The sequence below is a fragment of the Hypomesus nipponensis genome, chromosome 12 (assembly GCF_054491055.1).
Source record: "Hypomesus nipponensis isolate SF chromosome 12, ASM5449105v1, whole genome shotgun sequence".
Classification (NCBI taxonomy): domain Eukaryota; kingdom Metazoa; phylum Chordata; class Actinopteri; order Osmeriformes; family Osmeridae; genus Hypomesus; species Hypomesus nipponensis.
In genome coordinates, this window is record NC_140372.1 from 11,046,463 (window position 1) to 11,062,500 (window position 16,038).

Sequence of the window (16,038 nt, forward strand, 5' to 3'; positions counted from 1 at the left end):
AAGTTCAGAGAGTCCTTAACTTTGTAGGAACATCCTTAAGGGCTTTCGTTGGGGTCAACCTCAAACGCTATGTAAATGTCGATCCAAGCAACTCCCAATTTCCATAAAGTAGAAAACTGTGATTTGAGACTATGTGGTCCTCAGATCCTTAGTGTGCTATGATCACATCCAAACCCTGCTGTGATGCCATACATTAGTGCTCTTTCATCTGCTGCTCTAATTGATGACGGCACTGTTATCGCCACTGCAAATAGCTTACAATAGAACAGCAAACATGAATACAAATGTCAGATAGAGTTAGCGATTAGTTGGCAAGTGCGTCTATTGCACCCGGCCGTGTCCGGGGGATGCAGAGGGGGGGGGGGTTGCATGGATATGGCTTCAACCGCTCGCTGGAAATCCACCGAGGGAGTACCCACTAGTGAAGAAAGGAACATTTCAAACCCCAGCTAGTGGAGGAGCAGAGAAAAGGAGGAGGGTGGTCCTCCCACTAGCTTAACGACGGTGGATTTGGACACAATGCAGTAGCACATGAGCACAGAGGAACTCGATGTAAAAGAGAGTGCTCTATGGAGACCAGAGCTGTCCAGGCATTCCATTGACGGCCCGACACAATGGGTTTTCATTAGCGGCGGTATTGACTTCTGCAAGTAGCGGGGTTTTAAGGGTGTTATAAGCTGTGTTGCAGGGGAGGCTTTTAACATGCTTGCTGGATGCGTTTACCTTGGGGAACGGACCAATGCTGAATAAGTGAAGCATAATAGATAAAAATAGGAATTGGAAGAATTGGACTAGACATCTCACGTGAATTCTCTCACACACGCTCACACACACACGCACACACACACACACACACACACACAGTGCTCGGCGTTGTGCCGTGAATGCAGGTGTGAGTTCTCCTTTTCTCTGTTCTACTTCAAAGTATAGGGGCTTCTTTGCCCGCGTGTCTCCGTCAGCGACACTAATCCTCTTGTCACTTCCTGGTTCCCTCCCTAGTGACGGTGTTGCTAACGAGCCTCGAGCCCAACACCACGTACGAGGTGCGTGTCGCCGCCGTCAACGGGAAGGGCCAGGGAGAGTTCAGCCACACGGAAACCTTCCAGACTCTGCCCATACGTAAGCATGGCTTCATCCTTCTCCAATCCCCTCCTCTCCTCACCTCAGCCTGCACCCTCTCACATGGGATGAAACCATTTGTTTTCTGTCTCCCCCCCGCCCCGCCCCACCCCTCCACCCACAGGAGAGCCCAGCCCCCCAGCGGTGCACGGCCAGAGGGGGGTGGGCAAGGTGTACAGGCTGGGGCTGGTCAAGCAGGACGACGGGGGCATGCCCATCGTGGAGTACATCGTCAAGTATAAAACGGTGAGGAGCGCAGCCTGCATGCGGCGGGGCGCCATGAAGGGACAGCAGGGGGAACAGCCAGTCAAGGCTCTTCCTTTAACACTCTCGCTGTCTTTGTCTGAGGGAAGTGTATGCGAGGGCTTTTCATCCGTTTACTGGCTCTGTGGAGTGCATGTGGGCAGGGTGCCAATTACACTTGGAAAATGACTCTGTGTCGAGGACTTTGTTGATATGTATTTGTTATTATATTATATATTAAATGTTCTTTTGTGGTGGAAATGTGCAATAAGTGTGGTGGGCAGTGCTTTGATGTGAGTTTTTGGGGTTTTTTTTGTTTGAGAAAGTGGGGGGTGAGAAATGCCTTTCAAAAGAAAAGACAACCTAGCTACATATTCATTTGTTTATTAACACAAATAACCATACCGCACAGACGAAAGCAGACAATAGACCCCCCTCACACACACACACACACACACAAGCCACACGAGTAACGGCATTTGAATAGATGGGCGCCTTCTGTCTCCTCAATACTAATATGACTGAGCAGGCATATCTCTGTGCCATAGAAAGGCAGACAGAGATTTGAAATAATGCTGTGGCAGATGAAAGTGCTTTGTGGAGGGAAGGTCAGGGTCTATCAGCCAGTCCTTTGAAGGCCAAACATGACCGAGCACTGGAAGAAAAGGACAATCCTTCACGCCTCACTAATCCTACAGCCTCCTCGTCCGAGATGACCCTGCGTGCATGCAGTATCGACACACTCCCTCCGACAGACGCCCTTCTATATCAGCGCCAAAAATACACATTAAGCAACACACACACCACCACACAACACACGGACAGACATCAACTGCGTGGACAGGCTTTTCCCTTTCAAACCATAACTCCATGACATGGAAAATGGAACCATGCGCCGTTTGCCAAAAGCCCATTCCACACTAGCCTGTGTGTTATTCTGACATTTGGTGGGAAGGGCTTTGGAGGCTAAACGGTTGAATATGCATTTGGCATGCTGTCAAAGCACAGGCCCCCAACTGTGACACTTCAATTTCCTCCTCTGTGTTATTCTGTGATGAGATAAAAACCTGTTTAAAAAAGACAGGAGACGTGGGGAATGAAGGGATCGGGAGGGAAAAGGAAGGGAAGGTGAGGGATGAGTGGGAGGTGAGGAAGGAATGGGAATGTGAGGGGAGGAGGGAGGGAGGGGGTGAGGGAGGAAGGGGTGGTGAGGAGGGAGGCAAGGAATTTAAGGTGAAGGGGCAGGAGGGGTTCATTCCGTGTCCTCCCCTCCTGGCTGACCCTCTCTCTCCCTCCCTCCCCAGGATAAGGAGGAGCAGTGGATGACCAAGCTGGTCCCAGGGCTCAGTGACTTTGCCCTGCTCCAGCCTCTGCAGTGGAACACCCGCTACGAAGTGGAGATCACCGCCCGCAACGTCAAAGGCCTGTCAGAGCCCACCTTCTACCAGTTTTTCATGCCTCAGAAACCCGACATCACAGGTACACACACGTCTTAGTTCTGCAGCCTCCCCATGGCTGGCAGTAAGGTGTCTAGACCTCAACGCTGGTCCTCAGGGACCCCCCTGCCTTGTGTGTGTTTGAGGTATCCCTCTTCCCAACACGCCTGATTCAAATGAACGGGTCGTTACCAGGCTTCTGCCGAGCTAGATAACGACCCGTTCGTTTGAATGAGGCGCATTGGAGCCGGGAAACATCGAAAACATGCCGGGCAGGGGGTCCCTGAGGACCAGGGTGGAGAGGCCGGTCTAGGTGGAAGGGCAGTGTAAAGAGGTTCACTGTTTGAATGTTAACCTGTGTTTTCCATGTGAATCCACTTCTGAATCATTAGTTGAGCCATTTTGGGGGGGATGAGGCGAGTTGAAAACACACACACACACACACTGCTAGGCACACTTACGGACATACACGTGCACACCGCCTTGTATAATCCACCTACTGATCTACATCCTCTGAATTTTGATGCCCACACTCCATCTACTGAAAGTTAGTCAAGGAGTCGGGCGAGGAAGCAGGATCAAATAGGGAGAGCGTTGCCTTGATTCACCGATGCTGTTTGAAGAGTGTATCTCAAGACATCAGCAGCCCTCCTGCATGTGGACTGAGGGAGACCGTGTCGGAGCGGAGAGGAATGTGATACTTATCATATCCAACCACCCCAGGCCAGATTTGAAATGGGGCCACACAACACCTCCAATCCCTGCCCTCCACTCTCCACACACACACACACACACACACACACACACACGTAACGATTTTGATGCAGTCGGCCTCCGAAATGTTTACACGTGGCACCACACACAAACTCAGAGTAGAAGCACGCAATCCCCCCCCCCCTGGACAGTGTGTTTTTCTCCAACGTAGCCCTGTCCTGGATTCTCTCCAGTCCCCCCGTAGTGTTAGTTTACCACCTGCACTCATCCGTGAACAAAAACAAGAAAGCAAAAATCTCGTTCCATCGTTTCCATGCGACCCTCTCTCTTTCTTTCTCCCTCCCTCTCTCTCTCTCTCTCTCTCTCTCTCTCTCTCTCTCTCTCTCTCTCTCTCTCTCTCTCTCTCTCTCTCTCTCTCTTTCTCCCTCTCCCTCTCCCTCCCTCTCCCTCTCCCTCTCCCTCTCCCTCTCCCTCTCCCTCTCCCTCCCTCTCCCTCTCCCTCTCCCTCTCCCTCTCCCTCTCCCTCTCCCTCTCCCTCTCCCTCTCCCTCTCTCTCTCTCTCTCTCTCTCTCTCTCTCTCTCTCTCTCTCTCTCTCTCTCTCTCTCTCTCTCTCTCTCTATCTCTCTCTCTCTCTCTCTCTCTCTCTCTCTCTCTCTCTATCTCTCTCTCTCTCTCTCTCTCTCTCTCTCTCTCTCTCTCTCTCTCTCTCTCTCTCTATCTCTCCCTCTCCTCTCTCTCTCTCTCTCTCTCTCTCTCTCTCTCTCTCTCTCTCTCTCTCAGAGGCGGTAACCGTTCGTTTATTCTGCCTCAGATGGAGCCTCTGTGTGCCTCTGTCATTACCGCGCTGGCTAAATCGCCCGTGAGTGTGTGCGCTGCTTTTCAAATGGAAAACAAGAGTGGGAACACGGCGCTAACGGCAGGGTCACTTCGATTGGCTGTCCCCTCTCGTTAGGGACCTCTGGTGCATGTTGGGAGGGAGGCCGGCCGGGTGGAGGGAGGGAGGGAGACGGAAGGCAATGGAAGGGGTGAAAAGATAGCATCTCTGTTTCTGGGTCTGCTTTTGGGGATAACGCGGGGGGCTTTTCACCCGTGAAATCTCAGAGCTAGGCGGGTGGAATACCTTACTGGTGGTGGCTACTGGCAAAACCTGTCTCTCCCTGCTTTAATATACTCTACCTGTCATGCATATAGATGCCTTTCTTTCTCTCTTACGCTCTCTCTTTCTTTCTTTCTTTCTCTCTCTCTCTCTCTCTCTCTCTCTCTCTCTCTCTCTCTCTCTCTCTCTCTCTCTCTCTCTCTCTCTCTCTCGTGCACACAAACACACACTCACAGCCTTTGTGAAACCATGTCAATTGAATAGGGGTGGGTACCTGCTGTCGCTCACTAAACAATCTCTCTATCCAATTCCCTCACCATACATTATGCATTCAACAGTGGCGTTTTTTTTTTTTTTTCCCACTTTTTCCTTTCTGTTTTTCTTGCCACGGACAACCTCTAAACCCCTTATCCCTGCCCTTCTTCCAAATAAACTCTCCTGAAAAATGTCATTGATTGCCACCCTGTCCAGGGTCTCTTTTCAATTTACTGTCCTTCCCTCTATCCAGCTTAAATCATACAGATCCCCTGGTTTTTTCCCCCTCCTAAATCACTGCGACCTCCCTCTTCCTGTCTCCATCTCCCTCCTTCTCTCTCTTCCTCCTCCCAGTTTATTCCTTTTTGACTGATTCACTGAACGCTTTTCTCTGTGTTGTTAAACCACCTGGTTATCTAAGCTCGTTTGAGAACGGTGTCTTTCACAGGAAGCTTTTGGAGTTTCCATTTTAGGGCACAAATGTGCCGTTTGAAATGTCTTGCTTATGTTGGAATACAGACATGTTGGAGGCAGATATGTTTTTACATTTAGACACCTAGTAACACTTGAGCAGAAAGCCTACCCAGAAAGGTTCCTCAGCAAATCAAAGAGGATTTTGTTTTGTTTTTTTACTGTTGTCCACTTGAACAATTACTGCCTTCATAAATTTGGCATACTTTCAAAAACAACAAGACGAGGCAACGTTTTGTACAATGATTCATCACCACAGCCAGCAGAGATCGTTAAATCAAGCTGTCTCATTGAGGAGCTCACATTCAGTACTTTAAGTCTACCAAAGCCAGCCTCCACAGAACTGTACCAAGACGAGGATCAGATATCATGCATGCACCCTATTTTGAATAACACATTTACCACAGACAAATGCCAAAACGAGACAGGTAGTCTTAAATTCAGCCAATTCCCGGCCAATCAACACAACACCCTTTTCAGTCACACTGATTACAGGTAATCGGTGGCGCTGTCTCACTCAGACCCGTTTCACTTCCCTGTGTTCTCCTTGGGCTCCCGGGTGCCTCACCATCTCCTGTCCTCCCCTCAGCCCTGTCTACTCTCACACGTCTTTTATCACCGAGTGCAGCAATCAACTCAGCAGAGACGCAAAAATGGCCGCCCATTTCGTTCCACAATCCTGATGGCCGAGACGGCACTTTGCTCTTTGAAAGCTAGTTGGGTCCGTAATGCTTCGTTTGGGATCACCATTTAAGAGGGATTGAAAGGCAGTTCTGGTGGCCGTTTGGGGATACCGTCGACGTGTGGAGCTACTTAAAGAGGCACATCCAGAGGCTGTTAGGGAGAGCCACTGCCTGGTCTGGCGTGTGTCGGACGCTTCCATGACCCCTGAACTCTGGCAACGAGGGCGCACGGCTGTTGGAGCCGTATGTGTTCAGAGAAAAACTCAACTTCAAGTCCCAGTTATGAGACTTATTTGAGTCTCAATTTACGAGGCGAGCCAATGTTGAACACGTCGCCTGGATGGTGGATGACTATGAGCGCGTTGTTTCGACTGCTATCGATATCATGCCTTGATCGAAATAAATGAGGCCTTACTATGAAGCATAGCACACTAATTGAGCAGGCAGCTTTCATGCCAGATATTGATTTCAGAAACTTCACGTGGATGTCATTTACGTGAATGCTTTAGACTTGGTGTGCTTTACACTTGACCATAACCCTGCCTTTCAAAAACAACTTCTTTTCTCAACAGCAAGTTCTCACACAAGTCAATACAGTGTATGTTGACACATCAAGGCTGCTAATGGGTTCTACAGTATTATGAATAATCTACATTCAATTACTTGGCACCTCTTTTCTGGAAAAATTTGTAGAGTACTTTTAAATTGCAATGCCTTTTGTGTGGTATATGCTTTTGTTGCATGTTTGTAATGTTGAGCTGTTATAATTTGACTGTAAAAAAAATAGAAATATCTATTTTGAAGAGACCGGCACTTCAATGGGACTTCCTGTCTGCAATTACGTTACATTACCTTGTTGTTTGTTTTTGCCGGTCAATAAATGATTTAGTCACACACAATTTCCCTGGCTGAGGATTGAACACTGCAATTGTACATTTTGTATACATTGTATTCATTTAGCCAACGCTTTTATCTAAACAAACGTACAAATAGTGCACATAGAAAGTAGATAAAGGGAATAAGGGAATGATAAGAGAAGATCCCACCTCTTGGAATCCATTTCCATTTACAACTGACCCAAAGGTTTGGTGGTTATCTCAGTCGGATGTAATTTTCCATGTCCTTAAAGCTGGCTTTAAGAAAACTTTAATCATGTTAATGGCATCTAATAGAGCCTTATTAAGGGAAAATCGACAGACCAGTCTCCCCATCGCTCTCTCCATCCCTCTTTCCAATCCTCTCTCCATTCCTCCTCTCCAGGCTGATTACCTCGGTTTTAATGGACGTGCTTGTGTGACTGTGGTGTCCTCAAACACCACCAGCAGCACTTCACTAACCGACTCACTTAAGATGTCCGCCTCACCCACATCCACCAACACCTACGTTCATCCTTACACGCTTATCTAGAATGCATTAACACCTGCTCACTTCCCAATCAGCAAGCTTGGTTCAGACATCATTAATCGAGTGACTACTCTCAGATATAATCGAGTGAGCGTCAATCAGAGCTCAGGCCTAATGAGTAGATGTTGTCAGAGCGAGGTGCATTCTTTATCTCCAGGATATGTTGGATGGCCTGCATTAGCAGTAAAAAAAAAAAAAAAAAACCTGCTAATGGGAATATAAATCAACAAACAATCAGAACATCGTTTTTTTCAGGTTGAATGCGACAAGGCAATAATATGAATGATAGTATAAATTAGTTTTTTTTTTTTTTTTTACTCCAGTAGAAAGAAAATCAGAGTACAGTATTCAATCTGGTTGCAGGGAAAGTTATGTGGTTAACCCTGTTCTCAGAGGGACTTCAAATCCCTTCAGATATGATTAGACATCTTTATCTTCTCATAGTCACTGCGGTGCATCCAAAGGTCTAAAACATTCACCTCCTGCTAATGAAGTTTATGTCAAAGGGAGAGTTGAAAGTTTTGTTATTGAAGCCATGTCATGGTAATACATTGAATTAATTTGAATATTCAAGGAGGCCTGTGTAGCCAGGGGCAATTAATTGACAGTGCAGAACAAGAAAGAGAACATGGTTTTTCCCAGCGCGCTCTGGCTCCCAGTTCACTCAGTCATCTGCAGAGACCTTGAGAGTTTGATACAGTCATTGCATATGCAGCACACTGAAACCTTATTACACCACTACCATCATTTGAACATTGAGATGCCTAATGGACATTTACTCCATGTTCCCGTCAGAAACGCATTTCATTCAGTTTGGCTGGATTATTTTTCATTTCACCTTATTGCTTGGTAAATTGGAAATTGGAGGTATGGAAGGAAGAGAAGTGATGTGTATGTCCCCTTGGCTTGCTCGCGGTCCTTCTCATTTAAAACGTGTTGCTTCCCATCCTTTGATTCCCTCCAATAATGCGGAGATCAAACCAGACCGGTAATGGAATGCAAGGCAAGGAGCTGCCGTGCTCAGGATGGTTTCGTGTAACGGTCCATGTGCCACTGTACAAAAAAGCCCAAGAGGTAATGAAATCTCTGTCTCACAATGGGGTTTTTTGTTGTTGCAAACTATCTTTCACGTAGCTGGGAGAGGCCTCACATTGTCTAGTGTATGTTTCTGTCCTTTCATTCAGGGTCAAAGATTTAAGTGACAGTTTATTTTTGTTCCCGTGTTTGCATAATCTACGGAGACATATCATAGAAAAGAGACCCAGGATGGACAAACAATACACAGATGGTTGTGTACGATGCGAGTCTTCTGAAATAGCTGTTGTCGTTCAGCGATTACTGAGAGTCCAACTGAACTGCGCAATCACATTATTGTTTGTGTTTAATCTATCGATCGTTTATGCCCTTTCTTTATGTGCAAATTGCTCACAAGGTCATCACTGGAATCCAAGTCCTCCAGTCTGTCCTCCCAAGGATGTTGGGCTGTAATTGAATAGTGACATTTTATGTGAATAGTTATAAGGCAATTAAATTTTAGAGTGCATTGTGAGTGCTGTGGTTTATTAGGCATTGAACAGATTTATTCATTGCATTATCAATGGTTATCAGAATAAGCACAACACAGTAATTGATGTAACGCTAACCCCACAGAAAAGTGATCATGACGATTTCTCCCTTTTCTTGGTTGTTTGTCGTGTCCTTTGTCATTTTAAGTTATTGTTCAGAAAAAAAGGTGCTATTATTGCTGTAGTTAATATGATTGCAAACACATAATACTAATTTTATGAAAAAAAAAGTGAAAAAGGTCAAATAACTAATTATTGTACTCCTTCCCTTGAGACAAGCAAGGTGTTTACCCTCATCTAAGCTCATGTGTCTTGAGCATAATTCAGATTTAAACGTGTGGTAACAGCCCTGTGGCTCTCAGGAAATATTGATCAAATCCAAAAGGCTGCCGCCTCAAATCCTACAGAGGCCACAAAAAAAACACAAGCTCTGTTAATTTGGATTCCTAGCCACGAGGCGCTCTCTCTTTCCTGCTGTCTCACTCCCCCCCTCTCTCTCTCCCTCTCTCTTTCTCTCCTGCTCTCTCTCCCTCTCTCTTTCTCTCCTGCTCTCTCTCCCTCTCTCTTTCTCTCCTGCTCTCTCTCCCTCTCTCTTTCTCTCCTGCTCTCTCTCCCTCTCTCTCTCCTGCTCTCTCTCTCTCTCTCCCCCTCTCTTTCTCTCCTGCTCTCTCTCCCTCTCTCTTTCTCTCCTGCTCTCTCTCTCTCTCTCTCTCTCTCTCCCCTCTCTTTCTCTCCTGCTCTCTCTTCCTCTCTCTCTCCTGCTCTCTCTCTCCCTCTCTCTCCCCCTCTCTCCCTCTCTCTCTCTCTCTCTCCCTCTCTCTCTCTCTCTCTCTCTCTCCGACAGATCGTAGTGCTACCGCCAAAGTAGAGGTGTCTCGTTAGCCAGGATGCCTCTTTGTGCCGATTGCTTCTGCTTTGAGGTTAGGCTAGCTAGTGGGCTAGGCACAGTTGGCCCAAGGATGGCGTGCCCGTGAGTTTACCTTGGACCTGTCTGGGAGACACTGTGTGTGATTAACTCCAACCCCAAGGTCACCACTCGCAATCCTCTTTCCAGTGGACACTAACAGGTACCAAGCCTGGGGTGTGCTCATAATGAGCTTTCATACCGCAGTGGTATTCAGTGAAGAAAATATGCTGCGTTTGGGGTAATTGGCTGTTGTGAGATGTTTTTGGAGCAAAATGATTTGGATCCCTTTTGTTTTGGTCTTCAAGGCAAGTTCCTCACACGTCATGTTTTATATGTGTACAGACTGTGCGTGGTGAGCCCTCCATATTGTACTGCATGTATGTATGTCCTGTCTTTCCAGCCCCAGTGATTACTCCCAGCCAATGAGTCGACAACTAGCGAGCGCCCTTGCTGGAAAAGCCCACCGAAACCCTCCCTATTCCTGTGAGTCCTGGTCTGCCCTGACTGACCGCGCTGTGTGTGTGTGTCTGTCCTGCCTTAGCAGAATCCCTGTTCAGCGGCCTGGGCTTGGGGCCGGTGGTGGGGCTGGGCCTGGCCGGCCTTCTCCTGGTGCTGGTCCTGATCGACGTCAGCTGCTTCTTCCTGCGCCAGTGCGGCCTGCTCATGTGCATCACCCGCCGGCTGTGCAGCAAGAAGACCGCCACCAGTGGCAAGAGCAAGGAGATGGAGGAGGGGAAGGCCGCCTACCTGTGAGTGTCCTTTCACCTTCCGTCTTCAGGCCGAACGGCCCTTCACACGGCGTTGGGCCCCAGTTAGTCTTGGTTCTGTGACGGTAGTCGGCGAGTCACGCATTTCCGAGAACCCACTGACGTCCAAATCGGTCTCAGTGCGGAGTTCGTAAATGAGCGGTCTTGCAACTATTGATATGCACTGAATGTCACTTCATAGATGACTGAACCTTCAGTTTCTGTCTCATTTCTGTTAATCACGCACCAGTCATTCATGCGTCACTCTACACTATGCACTCTTCCTAATATATTTGAAGCCAATGTTTTTGTCACTGTTTCGGTGAGTGCGTGTGTGTGAGTGTGTCTTGACATGCATCTGTGTTTGTGAGTGTCAGTTTTAAGGTGTACCACATGCTTATCTGTGTTTCAGCCCGCCTCAGCATGCCATTAAAAAGATTTCTTAAGAGATCCCAGATAAGTGTTTATTGCACCAGCACAGTGATTTTCAGCGTCCTGAAGTTGCTTTCAAAATGAGCAGTCACGTAAGGTGCTGCTGATCAGCATAGGCATGACATCGATAGGCTGTGACTAGTCAACTGGGTGTCTGGGGAGGGGAGAGGAGAGGAGGGGGAAGGGCAGAGGAGGGGAGGGGGATATTCTGCTGAGTCACTGAGCGTAATGGAGTGTGGGGTGAGTGAGTGAGTGAGTGAGTGAGTGAGTGAGTGAGTGAGTGAGTGAGTGTGCAGTACTTGCGTGTGACTGTATACAGAGATGGCAGGCTGAGTCAGATTCAAGTCTTTTCAGGAACCTCAGCTATTTGCATTTGGAACCTCAAGAGATTTCGAGTGTTCCATAGGTTTTCATACATCATGTAAATGTTCCACTTCTCATTACAATAAATGTCAAACAAAAAGAGTGTTATTAGCAAAAGTTTGTGAACAATTACATTCAGACAGAGTTTTAGTTTATGCTATCGGGTTGACACAGGGCTGTCAAACGTGTCAGTACAGAAAACCTTGCTCCAAACTGTACATAATGCCATCCCCTAACTATACTTTATATTGTCACCAAGTAATTATTTGTCTGGTTAAATATTCATTGGTTTCATTTATGCACCATTTCAGCATTATTGGTAACTAAGCAGAACACAAATTTGCATTAGTAATCTATAATATTGTTCATTTAGTTACATATTTGATGTAATTTAGCCTGGCATTATTCGTTTAATATTGAGGAGGAATGTGCTCATGTGGAAAGGTGCTTTGTGTCTTCTTAATGAATTCCAAGAATATTAGAATAAGAATACCAGTATTTTGTGCTCATCTAGGAGGCATATACTGTTTGGCTGCTAATTTAATTGGGAATATAATGAATTCAGGAACTTGAAGTACTATGGCTTTTTAAATTGCTATTGCCAAACACCACACGGCAAGCACTATACATCATTTAATTGAATGTTTTCTCATTTTGCAGTTGCATTTAAAGTGATAAGACTGCAATAATTAAAAAAAAGCACAATTACCAAATTGAACAATCATTTACAATAATCACCTATGTGTGATTTCATCGACCAGAACTACTCCGGTTCCTCCTTTCCTTGGTGTGCTGTCACTCTCATAGCTATGAGTATGGCAGACTTATTAGTGCTTAATGACACAATCATGAACAAGTGCAGTAATAGTTTGTTTACTGTAAACTGTTGTGAGATGGATGTGTTTACAGATGGATGTGTTTACAGATGGATGTGTTTACAGATGGATGTGTTTATAGATGGATGTGTTTACAGATGGATGTGTTTACAGATGGATGTGTTTATAGATGGATGTGTTTACAGATGGATGTGTTTACAGATGGATGTGTTTATAGATGGATGTGTTTACAGATGGATGTGTTTACAGATGGATGTGTTTACAGATGGATGTGTTTATAGATGGATGTGTTTACAGATGGATGTGTTTATAGATGTGTTAGGGTTAACTTGTCCTCCAAACCTGTGTGAAAACCTCATACAGCATGATGTACAAAGTCCTTCTTTATCTCGTCATAGTTGAAGGTTTGAACTCTCGGCCGCAAAGCCCCTCTCCACCATATTCTCCTCGGGTCCAAAGCTTTGTTGTGGATGTCCTCATTGCTGTAACTAACACTACAATAAGGAAGCTTTGGCACGCACAAACACATCTTCACTGATTGCCACCTCCCTGTGTGTTAAACACAACTACTACTGATAGCAAAACAGCACGCGGAAAGCTTGCTTTGTGTCGCAAAGTCCATCATGCCTGTGTGTATGCAAATGTGTGTGTGTGTGCGTGCGTACGCGTGTGAGAGCAGGGGCGATGGGTCCAAGGATCCCATCGTTGAAATGAGGACAGAAGAGGAGAGAGGGACTAACCTGGACGAGGGGAGTCCAGTGAATGAACCCAATGAGACGACTCCTCTCACAGAACCAGAGTAAGAACCTGCACGGCCAGATACGCAGGGTTCAAAGCCTGGTCCCTTCTGTACGAACACCCAGACAGTGTCACGGCCCTTGGGTCGAGCAGGGGCCAGGGCAGGGCCCCATATACAATATATCCAGTCAAAATCTGCTGTTGCACTCAGTTCTTCTGCCAGTTGGACGCTCAATATGTGCTCAATAAATGAACACAAGGGGCTCAATAAGTAATTACGTCAGGTAGATTTGCACAGTGGGACAGGGGGTCATTCTGTCACTCAAGTTAGCCGACATGGGATTCAGTTGGCTAACTTAAATGTTCAGGGTCAAGTGGCCAACACAAGCATTGATGTAGCTGACAAGCATTGAGGTGGCTAACACGTGTGTTGCGGTGGCTAACAGTACGGTTGATGTGGCTGACACAAATGTTAAGGTGGCGAACACAAATGTTGAGGCAGCTAACACATGGTGCCCAGATGTCAGGTGACTAGTTGACACCACTGTTCTGGTGGCTAACGTCCTTGTTCAGATTCCTAACACTAACGTTCAGGTTGCCAACAGCATATCTTTAGGTGAGGTGACTGTGTGTGTGGTGTAGAAGGTCCTGGGTGTTGTCTTACCCCCAAAGAGGCTCTCTGTCCAGGCATGTGTTGGTAGGCTTGCTGGTGTTGACACTGTGTTAACTTTGGTATTGGTGGTACCAGGAGCCTGTAGATTATCTATTGTTTTTGAATCCATTTTCCTGCTGTTTCCCTGTTCGTCACCATGGAAACATCCACTTACCACAACACTTTACAATCTCATAGCTCATCTTAATGAGTACTTGGTAATGAGTACAGGTAATTAAATAAACTAGAACAGTGCATGCTGTTATTTGGAACACCTTTGAATCTTCTGCAGTCTGTCATAGCATAGAGAAGCATCCTAGGCCCATTTTAAATGTTTTTCTTCAGTTTTTTTCCCGAAGACTTTCACCAAAAGGGCAAAACTGTAACCCAAAATTGAACCGACTGCGTTAAGATGTGTCCACATCCCGAATGATGAAGTGTCAGCGTTCATCATTTCAGATTATTCAGACTGATGCCAAGGCACATTACGTTGATGGTACAAGCCTTTTTCTCTCTCCATTTTGACCCCACAGGAAGTTACCCCTGAAGGAGGAGAACGGGAAGGAGACCCTGAAGCCGGATATGATCGAGATCAAAGTTCACAGCGAGAACAGTCTCCACACAAAGCAGGAGGACAGCAAAGCGTAACGAGATCCAACGCCCTGCGCCGCCACCAGAACATTCCGAGCTCCCTCTCCCCGAGACCCAAACCCAGAAAAACAAACACACACCCCGACGAGGAAAAAAAGAGGAGTACAAAAGAAAAAATAAATCGGTTTGTAATTATGGTTCTGTAAATATAAAATATGAGAGGGCAAAATGGAGGCACGCAGAGAGACGCGTGCTCGGGCCCATTGATCGGTAAAGGCTCTCTCTATCAAGGATGGCTCCTGTTCAATACACTTATTGATCAGTGGTTATATATTGGTTTTGATGTTTTGGTTGGTTTTACGTTTTTCTTTGTCGTTGTTTTCCCTTGGCTGTGGCTTTTCTAGTGCTTCTGTCTTGATTTGACACCTCACTTAGGAATTGTTTCCTCTCATCATTGGTACACACACACACACATGCTGTAGACAAACACACACCTACATGGAAGAAAGTACAGTACCAATTTCGTTCCAAAGGTCCCTGCTATGACTAAGCTCTCCCATCACCTCCACAGACTAACCTATCGTCCCTGTGGTGGAGTGTATAAACCACCTCGCTGGGGCCAGCACACACGCCAGTCCATCATACAAACTGTGTGTGTGCTTGGCTACGACTACCCATTTATCTCCTAGCGGTTCCAAGCTAGCACCAAACCTGACACGAGCCATGTCGAGAGACAGCACCATGCGAAGCAAGGAACCACAAAGTTCGACACACAGTGACGCTCAATTAGCAGCTGGTTCAAGGGCTTCTGAGCGGGCCTTTCCATGTTGTCCTTCCCTTGTTCTCATTTTGCGATGATAAACGTCTGAAAATCAAACAAAGTGGAATCGTAACGGTTTCTATCGCACATTGTCCTGATGTTCAGCTTTGTCTCTCCAGCCGAGAGCAAGTGGTGAAGAGTATGTCTGCGCCGTCACTGCGAAAAAAAAGCTATTTCCTGTGTAAATACAGTTTGCATATCTGATCAAAGGAATTTGATTTTGACTGTCAATCTGCCACTGCTCTTTCAGCTCTATAACATGGTTTTCAGTTCCCAAGCACTTAGGAGAACAAGAAGATGGCTATACTGTATCAGACAAATGGAAGATCTAAGATTGGCAACCATGCCAAGTTGTCTAAATTGTCCTGGAAAAGAAGATCATTAGATAATAGAAAAGAATTGTAAACAGGGTTCCAGGTTGAGGGGATGGGGGGGGGGGGCTGGAGGGGTCAAAGACGCTTCAGAAGTCTACAGGGACCCCTCTGATCATTCAGTTTTTGTTCTTTTGGGGTCCCCTCCCACAAAGCAGTTTTTTGTACATGAAACAAGTCAGAAGGGCTTGATGTCATTTTTAGGAGTGAATATCAGGCTTATCTTAAGTTATTGTTGAAATTCCACTTATAAGATTTCATAATATAAAAAAGTGGAAAAGATATGATTAAGATAGCAAAATAGTCTTCAGACGTTTTGATAATTACATTTTAGTGGACCCTCCAAGATCCATAGATCATTTCGAACCCTGATGGTAAGACCACAAAACTGAGACCACTCAAATATTTAGCCTCTTTATAGGGATTGTGTAAATATGCTTTTCAAAATTCTGGAAGACACTTGTTAAAACAGTTGATGGATATACCAATATTGTGAAGTGTTGAGAATTGCTGAGCTCTGAAGGCTGGCTTGTGTTGGCGCCGTGGGTTTGAGCACTGTTTCCCACGTCCTTGTAAGGTTTTGACTGTGATGAGG

General features: G+C 46.2%; 1 protein-coding gene across 1 annotated transcript in view; it reads left to right on the forward strand.

The window, feature by feature from the left end:
• Positions 1-14,309, forward strand: part of ncam2a (neural cell adhesion molecule 2a) — a 147,943-nt gene extending 133,634 nt beyond the window's left edge. Inside the window, exons 13-17 of the mRNA XM_084667940.1 lie at positions 1,000-1,119; positions 1,244-1,365; positions 2,667-2,841; positions 10,436-10,643; positions 14,195-14,309. Of these exons, the coding sequence (XP_084524066.1) occupies positions 1,000-1,119; positions 1,244-1,365; positions 2,667-2,841; positions 10,436-10,643; positions 14,195-14,309 (740 nt within the window). The remainder of the gene's footprint in view (positions 1-999; positions 1,120-1,243; positions 1,366-2,666; positions 2,842-10,435; positions 10,644-14,194) is intronic.
• The last annotated feature ends 1,729 nt before the right edge of the window (positions 14,310-16,038 follow it).